Source organism: Crotalus tigris, unplaced genomic scaffold (assembly GCF_016545835.1).
Source record: "Crotalus tigris isolate CLP2741 ecotype Arizona unplaced genomic scaffold, ASM1654583v1 scf7180000024389.207434, whole genome shotgun sequence".
Lineage (NCBI taxonomy): Eukaryota > Metazoa > Chordata > Lepidosauria > Squamata > Viperidae > Crotalus > Crotalus tigris.
The window spans coordinates 132,911-156,961 of record NW_024100559.1 but is presented as its reverse complement, the minus strand read 5'-3'; the positions used below and the strand labels follow the sequence as shown (position 1 = coordinate 156,961).

The window sequence follows — 24,051 nt, the reverse complement described above, 5'->3', positions numbered from 1 at the left end:
TTAATAAACATTAAAACTCTAACTCTTATTTCCACTTTTCAAACTTGGGAAAAAATGGAAACAAGCAAAAAGGATTAAAAAAAAAAAGAATTCCCATTCTTCCTTTCTAGTGATATCAACCCAACACAAGGGCCTTCTGTCTTATTTGTCCCCTTGAAACATTTAAGAAACAGATTATAAAAAGTGCCCCTTCCCCCCAATGTTCAGAGATACTAAGCATTTCAGAATAACAGAATGAGTTGGAAGGGACCTTGGAAGTCTTCTAGTTCCCACACCATTCCAGAAAAGTGGCTGTCCAGTCTCTTCTTAAAAACCTCCAGTGATGAAGCATCCACAACGTCTGAAGGCAAGCTGTTCCACTGGCTAGTTGTTCTCACTGTTAGGAAATTTCTCCTTACTTCTAGGTTGCTTCTCTCCTTGATTAGTTTCCATCATTTCAAAAGGCTAGGAGGCTGAGTTGTGACTTCCAGCTCCTAAGATGTGGAGCACTGCTGGTTTAGTGCGACAGGTGAACCAGTCATTCCACATCTCTGTGTGATTCTGCTTTATTCGGGAATTACTGTAGTAGCTGACCGAGAACCAGTTTGGTTAAAGGCAGGAAGCTAGAGACCAGGAGACTAGCAGGCAAGGGTGAGCCGCTTCTGAAATCTTCTCAAGAAAACTGCAGGGATTGTCTTTGTAGTAGCCAGCAATTAAGACTGACTTTAAGACATACACACACTTGCACACACACACACACAGACTGTATTAATTACTACAGCCTGAGAAGAGAATAGGGTGAAATCATGAGCCTTTTCCTCTCTACAAACTCCAGATTGTGTCAGCCATGCTAGGTGAGGCCTTCACACCTAGACTCCTTGGTGAAATTGAATTCACTAAGCATGCAGAGTTCTAAATATTGTAAAAGCCATTTAGTAAGGGGAAAGCTGAAATAAATCATGTGCTTGTTTATTCTTTGGATCCTGGGATCTGATCCTGAGACAGCGTGTAGCCCTGCCTTGTTACATTTAGTTTTCTTTGTCATGCAACATATTTGCTGAAATGTAGCTGGAGACCCAGCTTTATACGATATAAGTGATTAAGTACTGCTGCTGCCTTTACATTTTGCAAAAGGCACCCTGTGTGACATAACATCTTTGTCAAATAATGTATGCAACATTTTTTGACATTTGATTTAAATTATATTTCCAGTCCTAGGCAGCTGTCCCCAGAAATTACAGATGTCTTTTAGCAGAAAGTGGTCTGCAATTTTTCTCATGGTGTTTACATGATGAAATAGTTTAATCTTTTGGAAAGTACCTTGTATTTCCTATCTACCTTACCATAAAGGTTTTTCACTAGCTGCTGTTAAAATCACTATGCCAATATCCCAAGGAATGTCACTTAGCAAGAGTGTTTGTGTGGTAACAAACATGCAAAGTGCTTGATCCAATTGTGTTGACACAGGGAGATGAAATATTGGCATTCAGAGTTTGAACTTTGCCCTTACATATCAGCTTTTATAAGAATGTAATTTCAGCAACAGTGCTTAGAACTGCCTGTTGTACTGTGTTTGTTTTTTTTAAGAGTAAGAATCACAGGGATATTGTGCAAATACATGTTTAAGTACAATTGATGTAATATGCAAATGACATGCTTTTTATTTTGGGCTTTAGGAACTGTCAGTCTGTCAGACCAGAACATTATAGGGCAGGCCAATATCTGAATGGCTTGTGTTAAAATTAATCTGAATGATAGCAATGCCCTCTACTGGATATAATATGCAAGTCTCTTGGCATTCCATTACTCCAAAGAGCTTTGCTTCTTGGCATTTTCATGCTGCAAGTATGCCCGCTAAGACCCTGTGGCTCCCCAGGGGAACTGGATGTGGCATAGCAAGATCATGTTCACTTAAGCATGACACTGAAATACAGAGTTTTACTGTTTTTCTCTTATAATACAACAAACTAACAGCAATAATTTTTTGGGTCATGTTTATGCAGGGTGTATTGGTGTAGAGAGCTGTATGCAATGAAATTTCATTTTAATGTATGCTGATTAGTGCATATTTAAAGTGACAGTAAAGTTATTATTCTATTCTATTCTATTCTATTCTATTCTATTCTATTCTATTCTATTCTATTCTATTCTATTCTATTCTATTCTATTCCTATTTCTATTCTATTCCTGTTCATAAATGTATACTTTCTCCAGTGCAAATAATTATGTGTTCACCTGCAATTTAATATGTTATTTTTAATGCTGTCTTTGCAGAGCTGCTGGAAAAATCATTGAGACTCTTAAACAAAAGCCATGACCTAACCGAATTCATACAGGGACTGAAATCTGATGGGCCGAATATAAATCCAGAATTCATTCAGGGAGCCCACAATAGTTGTTTGAAAATTGACATTCTCCTTGAAGTTCTGCAAGATAGGAGGAGACAGCTGGACAAATACCTGAAGCTGCAGGGTGAAGGACTAGAACAAGTTTTGCAAATCTGTCAATGGCATTACCAGGAGAACCAGGTATAGTCTGCAAAGCTATGTTGAATTAATTAATCTTGAATTAATTGTTTCCCAGCATTCTTATCTGCTAGATCTGTTGGACTACAATTCTCAATATTCCTGGCTAACAAATCACTTGCAAAAATTGGCTGAGGGGGAAAAGGGGAATTTATTGCATTGCAAGCAGACTATAAGGAACACTTGATAAAGAAAGCACAAAAATTTAATTAGTGACTTCATATTAATAATACAAATCACACAGTCCTTATGTAATCCTTATATAATGCAACAGATCTAGGTCCCATGAATTGAAATTATAACAAAATAATAATAATAATAATTCCATTATAAGGATTATTTTCACTTTTTAAGATGATATAGAATGAGATTATGTATGTCTGAGATAGACTACATACAATCCAGTATTTTTTTTCAGTTTTCATTATCAGCTTAAATATCTTCAAAAGACACATAGGCAAATTAATGGAGGCTATTGTTGATAGTGCTTGCGACTGTACTGCACACCAAGTCATCAATTAGCTAATTACATTTTAATATGTAGTCCTCACTTAAGGAGTGCAGTTGGAACTGTAAAGTGTACCATGTAATAATAAAGTGACAAATCATGTCCTATGACAGCGTTTTGTCAGTTTCAGCTGCAATCATTAAGTCAATCACGGTGAATGGTTAAGGGAAGGGCTTTTCTCATAGAATGCCCAAACGGAGTTCTGGCACCTTTTTTGGATGGAACCTTGTAGGGTAGGCAAGGCGGGTTGTGTGACATGTGTGAGTTCCGGCACCTTTTATTTTTACAAAAAAGCACTGTTTAAGGGCAATGCCATGTGACTGTGACTAGCAACTTCCCACTGGCTTTCCCATGACTTTTGCTTGTTGGATGCCAACTATGAAAGTTGCAAATGGCAGCCACATGATTGCAGGACCTTATCAATGTTGTAAATGCACGCCAATTGCCAAGCACCTCAATTGTGGTCACCTGACCTTGGGGGATGCTGCAGTGGCTACAACTTTGAGGACCGGTTGTAAGTCTCCGGCCAGTGCCATCCTAACTTCAAACCATAGCTGAATGAATGGTCAGTAAACAAGGGTTGTCTGTGGTGTATTGTGCAACTTCAGACGTTGTGGTTATTATATGGCCTGATATATAAACTTCAGAAATGCAGGCAATTAACAAGAGGGACAAATATTATCTCCAGGTTGGAAAGCCAATCTATCTCTGTATTTCAGTTGTTGAGGACCAGGAACTGGGCTACTGCTTCATTCTCATTTGTAAATTTTTTTGGTTAGCTTCTTTGGGAAACAGGATTCTGGATTAAATGGATTTTCTGTTTGAAGCAGCAGGACTTTTTCTGAATCATTCTGCAACACAGAGAGAAGCAACTAACATCTCTTTTTTCTTTGGATGAAACAGCTTTTTAAATTCTATATGGCTTGAACAAGATAAACATGTTAAGGTGTTAAACTTTCTGTGACACTTCCTTTTACACAGTAGAAAGCATGAACAACCTCCTAAGGGAGAGCAGTTCCTAGTAGAAAAAGGGATGTTAATTTAAACTGAAAAGCCATATAATATTATGCAGAAATCATCTTTACATAAGAGATACAGAAAGTGTTTTATGTTCTTTGAAATAGTTGACAGACTGGGCATATAAATTAAATATGCAAATGACAGCATTAGTTTATTATGGATGCCTCTCAAGTGTTTCCAAATAACCCCCTAGAGAGTGTCATATTACCTGTTTTGTAATGCACTATGGGTCTATTATAAATCACAAATTGCTTTTTGAATTTTTATATAAAGTCCCCCAAGTAAAGTCTTATGAATATGCTTAGGCTTGCTAGCAAACTTTGAAGCATTCATCAGATGCTCATAATTGCCTTTGGGAGGACTAGATTTACCAGTTTCATGACTAGATTGATCTGTATCCAGAATGACAAATCCTATGTTCCTTCAGAAGTATCATCTTCAATGCCTTTGGCTATTAACTGATAGCCAAGAACAAATCCTCATTTTGTATTAATATAAAGGAGTTAAATTACAAACTATGATGTTGCAGCCATCTCTACATTAAGTCATGACAGCATCACAAATTACCATGCTTAAGACTCAGTGAGATACAAACTTGATTGTTTCGTTAATTCTCCTAAGAAAAGTCAGCCTTGGAATGTACTACTTTCATTTTCCAAGACTGACTCCCATATATAAAAAGGAACATTGCAAAATGAATGTATCTAAATAACTTGGAAAAACAGGTTTGGTGAAAAGTATTGTTTTTTAAATACCTTTTTTGGTAGTATCTAACACAGTGGTTCTCAACCTTTTTAATGCGGCGACCCCAACTGGTCGTAAGTCAAGGACTACCCAACCGGTCGTAAGTCGAGGACTTTCCCTGCCCGGGAGCGCCACACATGCGTGGTGCCGCCCCCTGCACCGGCCAAGGCGTAGCTGGCAAGGGGCAGCTACGGCGCAGGGCGACCACCAGCTGGCCCAGGCCAAGGGAGGTAAGGCACCCGCCGGGCCCCACGTGTGCCAGCAACCCTCCCTGCGCCCACCGGCCTCCCACCTCCCATCCCTGGCCCTCTTTTACTTACATTTTTAAGTAGTTGCTCAGCAGGGAGGGGTGGAAGCTTCCAGACAGCTCGCCTTCGCTGCAGACAACTTGCAGCACCGTTTGCAGACTGGGGCTTTTGGCGGACTCAGCAGGGCAGAGACAGCCTGGACAATTCCTATTGGCTTTTGAAAGCCAATAGGAATTGTCAATAGAAAGCCAATAGAATTAGACTCTATTTCAAAAGCCAATAGAATAAAAGGGAGTAGCACAGCTAAGGAAAAGGGGGGGGGGGAAACTGGCAGACTGCGTTGTTTGGCGACCCTCATGAAATGGTCATTCGGCCCCAAATGGGGTCGCGACCCACAGGTTGAGAACCGCTGATCTAACACAAGGTTATGAGGAATGAGATTTTTCTTTCCTTCCCAATTAATTTTTTGCCCATCTCAAAAGGAGAGATGAAGTGGGTAAATCCATCTTATTGTGTGAATCCATTTGGATAGATCTGTACCTGTTCTTTGTAAATGATTTTTGAACAGTCCTCCTCTAACTGCCTTTTCAATACTGTTTCTTGAGCTAATTGGCTCCTAATCCTTGTTTTAAGAGGAGCTATTTGACAAGATCCCATGTATAGGTGTGATACTAATATTATCTAGAGTTTCCAGTCATAGAGAAGTTTATAGGTGTGTTAAGCGGAATAGGGTTCCAAGGTTTTCAGACCTTGGCAATCAGAACAAAAACATTGGGACTGGGAATTTCAGGTAACCTGGATAGGCACATAAATTTAGCTCTTGCACACACAGGCATCTCCCTGCATAGGGCTACTAAATTTGTAGTCAAAAATTTCTTTTTTAGAATCACTTTTTAGCAGCAGTTATAATAACCTCAATTTATTCTGTTTCAATAGCTCATGAGGAACAGTAACTCATGGGGAACGACTTTTTAGGCTTGAAGATTGAAAAACAATATATTTTTCCTAACGTATAAATGCTGTGCAGTATTCTGAGCATTTTTCATAATTGCTGAATGCTCTTCTCAATCAAATATGTTCACTAGTGCCCCTGCACTAATGAAAACCAAAGATAGGCAGAGTTATTCTACCCTATAATTACCTTAGGGAGCATATCAATTATTAATTATATTTTTCTTAATGTCTTCCAAACATACTCTTATGAAGTGTATAAATCAATCAGTTATTCAAGGATCTTGGGCTTGTTTATTCATAACCTGCATTTCTAAATGAAGATGGCAGGTTTGCCCTTGTTCTGGTACAGTAGGAGCTCCCATATACTGGAGCGCTTTTCTAGTGGTAGAAAATTATAATTATTTTCAGATATTATGAATAGGAAAAGAGGAATTAGGATTGCATTGTAGTTTAGATGGATTACTACTTACATTTAATATAGTTATTCATTTTAATATTTTCTCATATTATTTCTGCTGCAGCCATTACATGTGAAAATTGATATATAGAAGGGGAACACTGTGCTTGTGCTTATTAATTCTAATACCTGCATTGATCAGAATTCTAACCCAAAATAAGGCTTAGGGAAAGATTTATATCAGCCAAATTTCTAGTAGGTTAAAATTCAGACTTAATAAAACTTGGTGCCTTTCCTCCTTGCATCCAACCACAGCATGAATGTGTCTTGACAATTTCTTTTTGTGATATGTCTTTGTGATGATTCCTTTACCTTATCCCCATCCTATTAATGCAATAGGTTTAAGTAAACTGTACCAGCGTCAGTGTAGCCTTTTCCTTCTTAAACTAGAAATAATCTGTGGCAGTGTAAACCCTTGTAAATAAAACTAATTAGCTTTTACTTTACTGTTTTTACTTTTCCTCTGGAACAAGGGTAGATAAAGAACTGGATGATAGTTGGTTCAAATGCGCAAGTTTTTCTCCTTTATTTGCACATGTTTTCACTGGTCTTCAGTGTAGCAACCACGAGCACCAATGTGCACCTAGAGAAAATCTTCTGATGCCCATAAGGTCTTCTTTTTCTGTGTGTCTTTTTAAAAAAGGTATTAAAATATTACTTTAATATTAAGCAAAGTTACAAAAGAAACCAGTATATTGCCTTTGGAATCATTCTAACTTCTCAGAATGGCCTTGGATTCTTTGTAAATACTAATGTAGTTTTAAAAAGACAAAATTTGTCATGAAATGTGAACGAACACCCCCAATTCTTTCATTTAGATTTAAAGTTAAAAGCTAAAAATATATCGATTTATAAATTCTGTATTATCCATTGTTTTGCTTTAGATAGGTATAGTTGTCCATACTTTTGTTCCTTTGCATAAAATCTTGGAGTTGTTTCATATGTTTCTCTTTGTTGCCAGTTTGTCAGAATCAACTTTCATTCAGTTTTGCAGCATATTATCAATCTATTAAAAATACCCAGGAGAAAAGAATTCTATGCATGTTCTTAGGCTCCTCTTCTTCAACAAGTTTATTTCTCTACTGCTAGTTATAGGAGCAAGGGACAATTACAGAGCTGATGGAAAGTGAGAGACTGAGTATCTTGATGGCTTGGTTGTCTAGAGATTGTGATACAGAGCAATCTTATACGTTTATCTTCTGATAATCGTTTGGCTGCACTCAATGAGGTAGTCTTTCTGTGAATGAGCAAACACTCCTTAAGAGAGCTATTTTCCTGGACCTCCCATCACATGCTAAAAAGTGTCAGATGTACCAATTTATTTCAAAAGGTTGGGATTCCTCGCTTAGACCTAGAGGCCATATCTCACACAGATTTCTTAAACTAAACTAAACTAAAATCAAATCAAATCAAATCTGCAAGAAATATATTGTCAATATTATATAGTCTTCCTCTAAAATATGATTTGTGGAGCTGCCACTTTTTCCCATTTTCCTTGATTTGTGTCCAGGAGGAAGACTTCGATAATCCCTGCTATTATTTAGCAACAAGCCAGGCTTCCCCGCAATTGAAATCCTAAACTATGGCTTACGATTTTGGATCTGATTTTCACTTCCAGTATATTCCTGGATACAGTTCAAAATGCTGGTTTTAACTTATACAATCCTATATGGCTTGGCTTATATAAATTCAAGACAGACTCCTCTAGCCAGATTCAACCAGTCTGAGGACTCTTTATCGGGACAAATTGTTGCTGATGCCCTATTATCTAAAAGTTGAAGGGGAAGGCAGACTTGGAGACATAGTTTTTCCATTATGGCCCTCATCCCCATGAAGACCCACTCCATGTATGTGAGTTTGGCTCAAATTATAATTGCTGTTAAGAAAGTCCCTAAAAGGCCTTTTCAGTTAATTGTGATTTAAAATCCATTTTAGCCATATTACAGAAATTGTATTATTGTGAACTACCTAGGATCATGAGATGGTGCAACAGATTAATTAAATATGTAAATTAAAAAAAACTAGTTTACTATAGAGTAATGACCACATGTCTTTTATAAAGGATAGTTCTTTATTTCAAAAAGTTGTTTGTTAGAATTTTTAAATTTTATTTTCTTGCTTTCTTGCCTTAATTTTCTTTTGTAAAGCAAAGTTATAAACAATTTTTAAAAATCTTTATGAACTTTTTTCAGATTTGCCTCTTATTTAGATTTGTCCTTTATTTTTTTCCAAGAAAACATGGTCACTGTATTCTAAAGTGAAAGGGAAAATGCCAGAACTTCCTCCTTCAAAAAGGAAGGAACTCACAAACAAAACTCACAGTTATAACGATAATACTTAATTTATCACTATGGCTCAATTGAACCACTGCATTATACTTCAGTTCAGTTCAGTTCAGATCCCAAGTATGTTGCAGGGAAATATTTGGCTATATATCCACTTCTTCAGATTTTTTATTTAAAAATAAAATCAGGAGTTGAATGTGGAGCAATAATCAAAATGAATAAATTCAATGCACTCAAAAAGTCATTTGTGGTATAACATCAAATTAAAATGTAATTTCTTTAACTATCTCTTTTTTAATCCTGTGCTACTCTGAACACCTTAGTAATTTGCTGAGTTTGTAGTTGAACCATTTATTGGAAACACTCTTGTTTACTTTCAGTATATACTTAGCAAAATTCTTTGTAATTGACACATTAATAAGACAGAAGATGGAGTCTGTCCAGTATAATTTTTTTTGCCTTCCATTCAATTTGGTCTGATTCTCAGAGACTGCCTAAACAAGTTCCTGCAGTTTTTTGGGGAAAGGTTTTTCAGATGTGGTTTCCCATTGCCTCCTTCCTAGGGCTGAGAGAAAGTAGCCGGCTTTTATCCAAGTTCATCCAGCTGGCTTTCTGTTTAAGGCAGGACTAGAACTCACAATCTCCCACTTTCTGACCTGATGCCTTAACTATTGCACCAAACTGGCTCCCAATGTAATTAGGCACAATGAAATGTCACTGAAATTAATGGAATTTCAAAAGGTTAAGGTCTTTCAAGGGAAAATAAACTTCTAGTAATTTAGAGACATTTTCAGATAGTTTTTTTGTTGTTGTTGTTCAGGATGAATAATTAAATATTGGATTGTGATCTATGCTTAGACAATTATTCAATATATAGTTAAAGAGCCCAGCACTGTAGCATGTACATTATTACATTTTATTTGCATATCAGGGCTGTTGTGGAATTAATCAAGGATTATGCAGGATTGGTTTCTATATGTTCATTAGACCTCCAGTGAATACAGTTATACAAACAGAGGGTCTATTTTCATTATGTGAATGTGATACCATCATTTACTTCATTGAGGCATATTTTAGCTGGGCTACAAACTTGGGACCAAAGAGCTGATTTTCTGTAGCCATCTAGTGCTCTCCAGGTTTGCAGCCCAGAAATGTTTCTTAGCCTAATTATATCATGGCTACCCTCCTGGAACTTAAGGTAGTAGTATTGTGATTACTCCTGTCCTTTGCATTTTTTCCACAATCCCTGTACAGTGTACAATAAGTCCAGATGAGTAAGATGACTGGCCTGAAAACATCTGGTAAATTTAATGGCTGAAGCATTTCGACCTGTTTCTCCTCAGTCCTAATCAGGGCTGCCTGCAGGGTGTAGTCAAAGAAACCAAGATGGCAGACACAGTGGTATGATTGAAGTCCTGCCTGTTTTTATGTGCATTGCTTCAATCATGCCATTTTGATCACCATCTTGACCCCAATCCTAACTCAACAGTCTTTTCACTATAGTGGTATGAGGCAACAAATACTGGGGAAGAGTGTACAGTGACACTTTGTAGAGAAGAGGCTGGTGTGGTTGATAGGACAGTTTGTCTTTGAACTGACTTGTGCATGAAATACTATGCCACTTCTCATGATGACCACTACAATTGAGTACAGTCAATTTCTAGAAGTGGAATCATAGGGCAGCACATGTTTGGACCAAACTTATCTAGAATTTACATTGTCTTAATCCTCATTGGCAATTTTGGCGATCATGAAATGTGATTCTATTCGTTCCTATCATGCACTGATAAAACTGCCTAAAAGGGGCTCTGGCTGAAACTAAAATGAATAGAGCAATTTAAAAGACCACTTAAAAGTATTGCAAAACACAGTTCTGGGAATGAAACATTGCAGTGAAGCTAAATGAAAAGGAGAATGTATATTTATATGTCTATTCAGAATTAAGCCCAATTAAATTAAATAGCTCTTACTTCCTACTACTGTCATCCACTTACAAATGCCCATGTTGCAATGATAATGGGAATTGTAGTCCAATGCATCTAGAAATGACAAAGGCTGAATAAACAATATCCAGAATAGATTAACATTCCAATGCACTTTTTATGTTTATTGCTTTATTATGTTAAATACAATATTTTAATAGTATTTTGATCTTAGAAGTATGGTTTAATAGCATTAACTAGTTTTGGTGGTTAATGGAAAAGTTTTTCCTTAAACAGAAGTGTTTGTTTCTGTCAGAACGGGGAAAGCATCACAGTCACCCACTGACCCTTTGGGGAATATGCAACCTCTGACCCTTTGGGGAATATGCACAATGTTGCAATCTCCATAGAAAAGAGGCAGGGCTTGCCTCCCAATGTCCTAATACTGCTTTAATCAATCTGACCCTCCCTTGACTTCCCCTTTCCAATCGCCAGTTAGCATTTCTGAGCAAGATGCAAATGACTGGAGTTTTACCTCTTCAAGTTTCTCTGAGCAATTGAAAGAATATGATAAGGAATACCTATCGTGAGACCCAAGATTATAATGTTAATCATAATTTCAAAAAATATTTAAAAAATGCCATTGCTAGAAATAATAGACCACCACACATTCTAGATTAGGGAGAGTATAATGCCCAATTCTACCAGGTCTATTCTCCAGGAACTCAAGGTAGTAGAGCTAAAAGTGCCCAATCATTGTAAACGGGAACCTAACATTTATGTATTCATTATCAACCCTATTTCTTCTAGAATTGTTACATAATGATCTAGAATTTATTTGCCACAGGTTAAAAAAAAATTGTGCATCTGGATTCATACATCATGCTAAGTTCTGATTTATATAACCATGGGTTATGGAATAAACCACAGTTGTCTGCCTTAATACAACATAATCTAAGAAATGATATTTTGCTTAACACAGTGAATAAACTTCCATCTGCCAGTCCACAAGAGAATAGTCTGTATCAGCAGAGCAGATTCTATCCCTACTGACTCAGCTTCCATCAAGCTCATTTGCATATATTATTCATTTAAAAGATTGTTTCTGATTTCAGATAACCTCTTGGTACAAGAAGAACATAAAAGATTACATTAATAAGCAAAACTTGGGGTCATCTTTAAAGGAAAATGAAGCATTGCTTCAGGAACACAAGGAAATGGAATATAAGGTTAAAGTAAGACTCTTTATCTGAAGTGGTCACATTCTAGTTTTCCAATCCTTTATGGAGTATTCTATTGAGGTTTTGTTTTTATTTTTTTTTTAGAAGATTGTAGTTTAACTTAAGACATTGATTTTTAAAATATTTATCTAAGATTACATAATCTGGTTATTATCTTTTTTATTATTGTTATTTTCCTATTTCAAGATAAAGTTTTTATTATTACTTGTAAGGAAGGATCCTTCTCAGCTCAGTCTGAAATTGCTCTGTTTTTTTTAACAAAATCTGTAGCATGCTTGAAAGTAGAGTAAATATCAGCAATAAAAATAGCATTATATAAAAAAATATTTAAAAACCAGTAAAATTGGTTCATAAAAAAAATCAGGGATTTCATGCATTCCAAAGTATGAAAGGCCACCTCACCCACAATACACATAATATACAAGTACTCCAACTTCATTCAAAGGAACATAAGCATTCTTCTTCCCTCCCCACCATTTTATCTATATAAATTAATGAATAGGAAGTAGTGTAAATATCCAGTAAATTCCATGACTAAATAGAAACTAGAGTAAATTAATTCTGGTTTAATGCTGTAACATGTGCATAAGAATTTATAAAATGTCTGCAGTGTTAATGTATTTTATATAGGCCGGTTGATGCATAAATTGAAGGGAACAATAATTCATCTCTTAATGGTCAAAATACATGTACTGTGCCTGGGCACAGAACTTGTCTTTCACAAATAGCTGGAGGTCATCCAGATCACGGCTCTGGTGTGAAAAAGTGCACAGCTTGAATCTGTTGCCCATTACATTCCCAACCTGGTTCTTTCTTCTCTCCTGCATTTGCTGTTGCTTAGGACGAAACCTGTAAATTGGAAATAGATGATACAGAGGATCTTCTGTACATCTATTCTAACCTGTCTTCCAGCTGGTGCTAAAAGTTGGCTATGGAAACAAAGGCACTGATATTTTCTGCAGAAATATGAAATTCATGAGCTAGCTTCATTTTGAGCAACAATCCTTTTATTTATTTATTTTTAAAGATTTATGCTAGTATTCCAGGTGCTCACTGGAGCTCTTTTTCTAATCTAGTTACAACATTTTTATGAACCAGCTTTTGAGCTGTAACTTTTGAGCTTACTGCTGATAAAGTTGGTTCTTTTGTTTTAAATTATTTTACAAAATGAATTGCACAGATATTTCTCAGTTTTCTCCACCATTAACAGAATTACATGCATATTTCATTGCAGAATGCATGTTATTAAATTTAACTAGGGAAAAAAATCAGCTATCTGCCTAGACTTTTAGTAAAATCTTCTGTAGAAGAGCTAGTAAGTTACCTTCCATTAAAAAGAGAAAGTTAATCATTCCAACTTAATTCCTACTTAACAACTTCTTTTTGCAACTAGATTTTCAAAGGAACATTTTTTTTAACAAGCACATGGTTTTGAAACCCCAACAGCTTCTTGTGAACAAATGGTCCAAATGTTTTTATTTTTTCGTAAAGCATTTCTTCTCTATTTTCACCTTAACTTTTCAAAAAACTGCAAGTTCAAACCTGAGATCTATCAAGGGTCGAGAATGGAACACGGAAAGCAGCAATTTAAAAGGTTACTTTCTCTGAAGACATAACATGAAATAGCATGAATTGTTCTGTGGAGAATCACAACAGGTTATATGTAAGACTAAATATTTTCAGAGCTATTCAAAGAAATGGAAAAGACAACAACATATATTTTTATTTGGTATTGGTAAAAATATATAACTTCATTTTCTTGCTACAAATATCACTTAGCTTTAAAACATAACACTTATGGCCACTTTAGACCAAACCGAATGACTATGAATTCTTATAAGTTATAAGTAAGGCATACTCCACAAATAGTCTTACAATTCAGAACTTTTTCTCAATATCTCAGCAGATGGCCAGGAAAAAGTATCTTTGCCTATGGGATTAAGAAAGAATTTATCTGAAGGATGAGTCACCTATTACATGATCCCTATATTTAAGAACAGAGTACTGACTCCATGAAAGGCCCTCTAAAACAAGCAATATCCTTAGAAGCTGATTTATGGGATGGACAACTTATAGTCTTACTCCAAAGGAGACAATATGCATGGCCACAGGAATGGGTAGGCTTCCTTCAAAATGACATTAACTTTTCATTGGGGAGAGTAATTGATGTGGACATAGTATACATAAGTATAAGTATCTAGGGCAGGGGTAGGCAACCTTGGCTCTTTTATAACTTGTGGACTTCAACTCCCATAATTCCTGAGCCAGCCATGCTGGCTCAGGAATTCTGGGAGCTGAAGTCCACGAGTCATAAAAGAGCCAAGGTTGCCTACCCCTGATCTAGGGGATAGGTTTACTCTGCTCAACTTAAAACCATTCATTTAGCAACGGTTACAAGGGTACTGAAAAAGTGACTTATGACCATCACAGCATCTCCACAGTCATGTGATCAAAATTTGGGCACTTGGCAAACTGGCATGTATTTGCAACCTTAGCAGCCGGTTTCCTACAAGCAAAGTCAACAGGGAAAGTTGGATTTGCTTAACAACCATGTGATTCATTGAAAAGCTGCAGTGATTCACTTCACAACCATGGCAAAAAGGTCATAAATCATTTAACAACTGCCTTGCTTAGAAGTGGAAATTCTGATCCCAACTGTGGTTGTAAGTTGAGAGCTACCAGTAATGGCTACTGAACACCTGAAAGAATGAGCAAGCACTAGCAGTAATGCTTTTCAACTGTTGTCTTCATAGTTTAGCATGCTTTTTGGCTTTAGGGTAGGTAGAAAACTATGACAGATACATCCATAACTTGGATATAACCTTCCCATAATTTGGTACATTTAACATGTGTTGCTTTCATTGGTATCTCAATCACATTTGCCTTGAGTGTTGTTGTTATTTTTGAGTGCAGAAAGGCATTTATTACATTTTAAAAGTAAATATAAAAAATATAATATTAGCCATGTGGGATTCAAATAAGTGAAAAGGCCTTATTGGTCCTTATTAGGGTGCACACATGAATACAGGTAGTCCTCAAGGTACGAACCTAATGGAGCCTGGCCATTAGGCTCATAAGTCAAAAAACTTGTCAAATGAATCACACTTAATTTTACAATTTTTTAAAATCAAATTCATTAATTAAATCAAATGGGTTGTTAAAAACAAAGATCTGACTTACTATTTCCTCCGACAGCTGCAGTGTTAACTGAACTGGGAGGGTTTCCCACTGGCTGCTGATCAGCTGTTTCTGGTGAGCTGGCTTAGGAAGTAAATTGCCTCCAAGTAGGACTTGGAGCCATTAGGGTTTTTTTAAAAAAAAAAAAACAACAACTGCTGCTAGCCAGCTCAAGCTTCTTTAGCTGCCAAGGGGCTAATAATAATAATAACAACAACAACAACAACAACAACAATAACAACAACAATAATACTAAAGTTGGAAGGGATCTTGGAGGTCATCTAGTCATCTAGAAAACCCTATACCATTTTGGACAAATGATTGTCTAGTCTATTCTTAAAAACTTCCAGTGTTGGAGCATTCAACGCTTCTGGAGGCAGGTTGTTCCACTGGTTAATTGTTCTGTAAGGAAATTTCTCCTTAGTTCTAGGTTGCTTCTCTCCTTGATTAGTTTCCACCCCTTGCTTCTTGTCCTGCCTTCAGGCGCTTTGGAAAATAGCTTGACTCCCTCTTCTTTGTGGCAGCCCCTGAGATATTGGAACACTGCTATCATGTCCATCCAGGCATCCAGAGGGAGATGAGGGAAGGATTTGCAGAACTCTGGGCTTGCAATAGTTACAGAGATGGAAGGGACCTTGAAATCATCTAGCCTAACTCACTGTTCTCACAAGAGAGTACAGTATTTCTGATAAATGTCTATCCAGTCTCTTCTTAAAAGCTTCTAGTGATGGGACACCCACAAATTCTGGAGGCAATTTAAATTTTAAACCTACAAACTACTGTAATATATGCTTAATCTTCAAAATAAAAGCTCACTCATTTACAAACACAATAGTTTGTAAAGTACAGCACTTAAAAAGTAGAGCAGTTCTCAAAGTGCTTGCAAACTATTTGCCATTATAGAGTAAAACCCCCCCCCCAATTAAAATACTTACAGAAGTAATTCTAGCACTCTAGCCCAGGCAGTAGCAAATTGCAGCAAAAGCAAAAACTGGTGCAGGCTCGACTCTGCATGTGACCAAGGAAAAAAAAAAGTCTCCCAACAGCAAAAGGCCCAAGGAAGTCACAGAGTTAAAATGGCGGCAGCAGAGACTGAATCCAAATCACATGGCTACAGAGACCTCTTTTTGGTTGCAATTTTGAATTTCTAATGTAAGTACCCTTTCCGAATCAATTTGCTTTTGTGAAACTCGCTAAATAAATGTTCATACCTGGAGGATTACCTGTAGTTTGCAAAGTGCAGTACTTAAAAAGCAGAGCAGTTCCCAGTTTACAAGCACTATAGAGCCACAAAAAATATTTTAAAATACTTACAGAAGCAATTCTAGCAATCCAGTCCAGGCAGCTGCAGATCCTCCACCAGTACCAAAAAACCCAAAAACAAATTGGCTCCGCTGCAAAAATCACCAGCTCTTGTTTGGCCATGTGACCAGGGGAAAAATCTTCTGGCTTCAGGAAATTGCATTTAAGTAACCCAAAGGGCCCACGCAAGTCACATAGTTAAACATGGCTGCCGCTGCAACAGTAACTGAATCCAGGTCACATGGCTATAGAGGCCTCTTTTTGGTCACAGTTTTGAATTTCTAATGTAAGTACCTTTTCTGAATAACTTCGTTTTTTGTGAAAACTCACTAAATGAATATTTGTACCTGGGGGAATTACCTGTAAGTGCTGCTTGTAAGTGAATGGAATGCTATCTGAAGAGAGTCTAAAGCAGGCATATCAAACTCACGACGTGATGTCGCGTGATGTATTGCGACTTTTTCCCCATTGCCGGCAATGGGTGGGTATGGTTTTGACATGATGCATCCGGCCTGTGGGCTGACAGTTTGACATGCCTGGTCTAAAGAATGAGGCTTTTATGAAACAGATATTCTACCCTTGGTAGATGTTGAGGATTTTATTTTCCCCCCCTTAAACTTTCAGTCTTTGTCCAGTATTATTATTCTGATCCAAAGGTTAAACTGTTAATCATTCTGAAGATAAAAAAGGCAGAGAGATAGTATGATTATTAAAGAAAATTAAATTTTAATTGAAATTTATCTACTAGGTTGGCACTGAGAAACTAACTATTGAGACCAATTTATAAATGTTATTTCCATTTAATGCTCTTTTCAGTCAGTGGTTTCAGCTTTTCTAAGCAAGCATTTCCACAAGTAAAAATTTAATTAGCACATGAAAAGTACTGCAAAATCTAGACTCTGCAGTTTGTTTATAAATGGGGTTTTGTATATCTTAACTCACCATTGGGAAGGTCTATCACATTAGTGTCTTGTTCACAGTGAGTAATAGGTATTCAAGGATCTTGGTTGACAACTAATAATTGCTATCAGTCATATTTCAAATATTTCAAATTGAACAAGAACTGAAGAATAGACCATAACTAATAGAACTAAGTATGCACTCATTTGCATCATTTAACATTTACACATCAGTTGTCAGAAATATCTGTGCAATACATTTTTCAGCCATACAAAATAAGTTAGCAAGTAAATATCTGAAAAGAAAAAAGGGTAATTTACTGAGAACTCAGTAGATCTTCAGATGTTACTAAGGGAATGTTTGCTTCTCTCAAGCCAAGGAATGAAGCAAAGTTCCATGAGTGTTTTCCAGCTTTTGATCTATCAGGCCCAGAAGAAACTTCTCTGGTTTAAAAATTTCTGAATTAATATTGTTATGTGCTCCTGGCTACTTTCCTTCGTGACCAGAGGCAAGCTCGCCTGACCAATAACCAACCAAGACACAGTGAAAGTCTTTTGTTTCATTTATTGCAATAAGCGGGGAGAGAAGCTTTCAAAGCTTAGTTCTCTCCAAAGTTTTAACCCAAAATATCTCCTTCTTTTATTCATCCCTATCACCGGCCGCTACAGCCCTCCTCTTTCCCCATTGGCTGAGGTAGTATGAGGTTACACTCTTTCCGTCCGCCTATACACTTTTCCTGATAACATACTAAATCATATTCACATATAAAATAAGAATAAGAAAAAATATTTTCTTATGGTTATTTTTAAACTCAGATATATTTATATCTCCATTTTACAATGTGCCTCTTTTTCTGTTCTCCATTCAACCTTCCTTTCTGGCTAGCCATTTCCTATAAAAAAACTATTTATCTATTTTATGACTTTCCTCTTCCTTTCTCAGACCCAGCTATTTTTACCTCTATGGTTATCTTACTTCCTTAATGTCTTCCTGACTCTCACCATCTGTATTTTTCTTACTCGTTTCCATTGTATTGTAGGTTTTAACTGTCTCTGAAGATTTATCATATTAATGTATATTTATCAATATATATATATATATTTCAACCATTTTTTAAAGCTTTTTTGCATATCCATCTACTATGATTAAAAAAAATGTATATGTGTGTGTGTGTATACCCACACGTACACAAAAACACACCTAAACAGAAATCTTAAATAAAGAACCTTGTACTTAATCTACTTAATCTTAATCTTGTACTTTCCCTGGTCGCTTTAGAAGCTTTTCTTGTTATAAATCCATTCATAATCTATCTTTCATTCTCTGTAAGTGTTTTGTTATTTTAAAAGCATTGTCTATTTTTTCCAAGGAAGTATCATGTTCTTTATACAAGTTAGAGTAATACTGTACATAAAAACTTTTGTATAGCCACATTGTCACTTGATATAGTATCTCCATCTTAAAGTTTCAGAATCATTTCATTTTTCTTTTCTTAATTGATATGCTAACAGTTTCCCTGTTTGTTGGCAAATTTAAAATTCTTTTGTTTAGCATAGTTCATCTTCATTTCCAGTTCTCTTATTGTTCACATAGATAGCTGTTGCTATAAAAGTTTAATTTGATGTGAAATGCTTATCTTTTCTGGCAATTTCTTTAATTCTTCCTCTTTTCATCTCATCCAGCATGCATTTTCTCTCAAATCTTCCTTTTAAGTTCAGTATTTATAAATGTTATTTCCATTTAATGCTCTTTTCAGTCAGTGGTTTCAGCTTGTGTCAGATAAAATGACCTCTAATGAAAGCTTTACTTGCATCCTAAACTATTCTTAAATCAGGATCTTTATTTGAGTTGCTTTAAAAGAATTCCATTAGTTTCTTTTTATTTCAATCTTACTATCACATACCGTATATTCCGGCGTATAAGACGACTGGGCGTATAAGACGACCCCCAACTTTTCCAGTTAAAATATAGAGTTTGGGCTATACTCGCCGTATAAGACTACCCCTCTTTCAACGCACACCAAATAAAAATTAAAAAACATCAGATTTGATTTCAATATGGTAATTTTAATTCAAATGCTTATGGCATAAAGGTACTTAGCAGGAAAACTGTCACTTATAAACATAAGGCTGTTTGTCATCAAACATGTAAACATAAAACAGTGCAAGTGATTAAACTTTTCCTAATTCACTCTAAAGCTGAAAGGAAGGATAAGACAATAAACCCATGGGAGCTGCCATGCTATTTGTTTTCTAAGCTGTCAACCAAACTGGAACTGATGATGATAGGAGGAAGATAACAAACAATAGAGAGAGCAAGTGCCGGGCAAGTCCCTGGCGAGTCAGCAACGCCCATCATAACTGCAAGCTATTTTTATAGGTTTTGCTGGCATGATACTTTCCCTTTAAAAGCCTTTAAAATCATCCTGTTCATCATCTGATATCATAAAAATATCAATGACATCTTGTGATACATTTGCAAGGCAGTCATCGTATGGATCGAATTCCGTATCAGATGGTGTGGTCTCAGCTTCGGCTTCCTCTTCATCTTGCCACAAGTAGTCGTCCTCCATACCATCTAATGAATTTGATATGCCACACTTCTTGAAAGACTTGATTATTGTTTCTGCATCAATATCATTCCAGGCTTTTATGACAAACTTGCACAAAACATCCAATTGTGGAGCACGCATGTTTCCTCCTTTTGTGAATGACTTTTCGCCACTAACCATCCATTCATTCCACTGTTCTCGAATGCGATCTTTAAATGGCTTGTTTAGGCATACATCCAGTGGCTGTACTAACGATGTTAATCCTGCAGGAATAACTGCCACATCTGTGTTTAGTCTTGCAAGCTTTTGCTTGGTGCTGGGAGTTAAATGAGCCCTGAACATATCCCACACCAGTAGACTACGTTTTTGAATAAGTCCACCTGGTCGCCTGCTCCATACATTATCAAGCCATAGCTTTACCCCTTCTTCATCCATCCAGCCTTTTTCATTCACATGTACAAAACAACCAACAGGGAACTTGAGTTTTGGCATTGTTTTTCTTTTAAAAATAATCATTGGTCTCAGTTTGGCACCATCAGCTGTGCATGCTAGTACCACTGTAAAACTGGACTTCTCATGTCCTGTTGTTTTAATTAAAATTGTTTTTTCACCTTTCTGATGGACAGTTTTATTTCCAACCATATCAAAATTCATTGGAGTTTCATCCATATTTCCAATACTACTTAATGCATAGCCATGTTTAATGCGCTGTTGTATTATGTATTGATGGAAACTAATTACTTTGCTATCAAGATCTGCAGGTAATTTTTGTGCAATTTTCGTCTTTTGCCTCAGTACCATATTATGCCTTTCCAAGAATCTAGTACACCAGGATGCAGTGGCCTTAAATCTGTTGCTGTGATCTGGGTTAGATTTGGCCCACTGAAGTGCAAACAAACGTATTTTATTTCGTGTCACTACATAACCGTTTTGGCGATGCTCATTCACCATGTCTGCTACATGTTTTTCAAGTTCTGGCCAATGTGGGGTGCCTCTTCTTAATGCACACTTACCCCTTGGCATACTCTTTAATGCTTTTTCATTTGCTTTCCAGTCCCGAACCATCTTTTCTGTTACTCCATATTGTCTTGCAGCAGCGCAGTTATTATGTTCCATGGCAAAGTTTACAACTTTAAGTTTGAAACTGGCTTCATATTTCCTTCTTCTTGCTGGTGGAGCCATGATAGGGTCTTGACTATTGGACATTTGTATACTGTACTGTATGTATTGGTGCTGTACTGTATGAACTGGTACAGATACTGGTGCTGTACTGTATGTACCCAGTATACAACAACCAGCCAATCACAGCAAGCGATGAACCTTAGCTGGTTGTTGTATACAAAGCCTGCTTGGATTGGGTGGATCAGCTCTCCCTGCCTGCCCAACCCTTCCTGTCATCTTATAGGCCAGGGGTAGGCAACCTTGGCTCTTTTATGACTCATGGACTTCAACTTCCAGAATTCCTGAGCCAGCTATGCTGGCTCAGGAATTCTGGGAGTTGAAGTCCATGAGTCATAAAAGAGCCAAGGTTGCCTACTCCTGTATAGGCCCTAGGGAAAAAATGGACAAGCTAATTCCATGAGGGAGGGGGAAAGGGAGCACAGTTTCTGAGTTCTCATTGGCCACCTGTAAGTCCAAATGAGTAGCTCAGGGTGTGTGCGTGCACATGTAGGCATGCGTGTGACTCCCTGGGTCCCTTCCATTGCCCTCCCCCCAGTAGCAAGCTTTGGCTTGGAGCAAACAGGCTGCACACAGGGATCTCCTCCTCTCAGTCTTCCACCCTGCGAATACTCCACAGCCTCTCCAAGCTGAGTGAGCAGAAAGCCTGCCTGTTTTTCAAAGGCTCTGCCTTGTCAATCGCACACACACCTTGATGAAAATTGCCCTGCCTGCAAAAGGACTTCTCAGCAGTTTTTTAAAGCAACACTACCAAGAATGAAATTGGAGACAGCCAGAATGTTTAGGGAAGAAGGAAAGGAAGCAGTTAATAAGCTAAGTAAGAAAGGCATTCGCCCTTCGAAAACTTGCATTTCCATAAATGTGATAAGTTGCCCCCTTTTCAGGTAATGGGGGGGGGGAGTAAATGCTTTCCTTTTAATTTGTTATTAAAACTCAGTGCACTACAGTACTTATAGATGGGAGCCAGATTGACCAGCCAGGATCTGTCATAAATAACACCACAAATGCACCATGCAAGTTTATTTAGGCAGGGGGGGGGAGAAACTGCTTGCATAAGCTCGGGCAAAAGGATTGTGTAGCTGTTTTCTGTCCCCACTCCATTCCTGCTTCTTAACTCCGAGAGGAATTTAGCTGACACCCCTCCCCTTCCAGACCCATAAGCTCCGCCTCCCCCAAGCTACTCTCACCGGCAGTGAGAGGTAAACGCTGAAAAGCTTGCATGAAGAAGCACTGAAAAGTGCCTCGAATGGACGCAGATGCTTAGGTTTGTTTTCATTATATAAAAAAACCACCCTACAATTCTTTTCCCCCCTTCCCCATTACATGGGCCATCCCTTTCTACTTCCTTTGAATGAATTAATCAGGGGATGGCCACTACCAATCCGCAGTTCTGGAGGGGTGGGCAAGGAATTGGGATGCAAAAGGGAGGGAAGAAGAGAGGAGACGGTTTGCAATGTAGCATTATAGAATGGGGATTAAACCTCCAGGAAATCTTACCGTCACAACAGCCAGATAATGCCTATCGTACTCTCAGAGATATCTTTAGTTGATCGGCTGGTTTTAATAATAACCCTAGGACTCTTTTTGAGTGAGAGAGAGGGGGGGGGGAAGAGAAAACTTGCTGAGTAATATTTTTCCGGCGTATAAGACGACCCCCCACTTTTGCGAAGATTTTAAGTGTTTAGAAAGTCGTCTTATACGCCGGAATATACGGTAATCGGCAAAAGATAGGGTAGAAAAGAAACATTACTATATAATAATAATAATAATAATAATAATAATAATAATAATAATAATAATAATAATAATCCAAAAACAACTGGAGCACCACTTGAACACCATTGGCATTGACAAATTCGCTATTAGTCAATTGCAAAAGGCAGCCTTACTAGGAACTGCTTCCATCCTGCGACGATATCTGTAATACCATCAAACATCCACATCTGCCTATCCCAGGTCCTGGGTAAGGACTCGATAGGTAGACAAAATGCCAAATCCAGTCTGAACATCTGGCTGACTGTGCAATGATCAATAATAATAATAATAATGTAATAATTATGATGGCATATTAAATGCCTAACAAATGTCCCAATCCCATTCCTGTGGGGAGTAATTGCTGTAACTTTCAGCATTATTTCTGTTCTGTAAGAAAGTAGTTTACTTATGTACTCTGTTCTATAAGATAGGGCCAAACTATAGGGAATACGTCATACATCACATCATATGTAAATATTTGCCTGTCCCCAAACAAAATATTAACAAAGCAAGGGATGCATACTTTTTTGGGAACCAAAAGTCACCTTGGTCTTTTACTGGCATATCAAGAGTCACACTCAAAATATATCACAACATCAAATCCTCATCCCAAATGGGGCCAGGGCAAAAAAAAAAAAAACAAAGATTGAATTTAAATCAGATAATTGTATACAAATTAAGTATATTCTCAATGATTTCCCTCTTTTGTCACCTTAAAAATTACAATTCAGTAGCCTTCTTGGCAAGGAGCTGGAGAGAGCATGTAAGTGTTTCAGGAATGCTGATTGTATACCTCTGCTAAAAGCCTACAGCACAACTGCTAATTCACGAATTTCAGATATGTAGATATAGTGTCCCCATCACTAAATGTGGTAGCTTCTTTGAGACACCAAAGATAACATTAATTTTTCTTATTGACCTTAAATACAGGTCATTTAAAGTATTCTAAAATTCAATGACGTTTGATATATGCTATCTCGGAGAAAAAAATAGCATTCTCATTTTTTTTCAAAGTGTGCAAATTAAATGTAATTTATTAGTGATTGATTATGTGTCATCAAGTAGGTGCTGACTCTTTAACAATCAAATATGTAAATTTTCTTTAGGAGAATTTGTCCCTTCCTTGGTCCTGCAGATCTTTCAATAGTGCACCCATCACCACTGTACCTTTCTACAGGTAGTCATTGTCTCATGACTACTGTTCACCTGGTATCTTTTCTTCCTCCTTTCCCAGTATTAGAGTCTTTTCTATTTTTTGCTAGCATGTGAAGTTAAAGATATTACACAGTAGTTTGCGCACTCTC

The 24,051-nt window shown here is 37.1% G+C and overlaps 1 protein-coding gene across 7 annotated transcripts in view; it reads left to right on the top strand.

Moving 5' to 3' along the window:
- CCDC141 (coiled-coil domain containing 141) overlaps nt 1-24,051 on the top strand; it is a 144,427-nt gene that overhangs the window by 42,316 nt on the left and 78,060 nt on the right. For 5 of the 7 annotated variants that reach the window (XM_039329172.1, XM_039329171.1, XM_039329174.1 and 2 more), the window contains 2 exons: nt 2,254-2,507; nt 11,758-11,877. In XM_039329172.1, the coding sequence (XP_039185106.1) occupies nt 2,254-2,507; nt 11,758-11,877 (374 nt within the window). The remainder of the gene's footprint in view (nt 1-2,253; nt 2,508-11,757; nt 11,878-24,051) is intronic. The other 2 variants (XM_039329169.1, XM_039329170.1) reach the window with 2 other exon arrangements.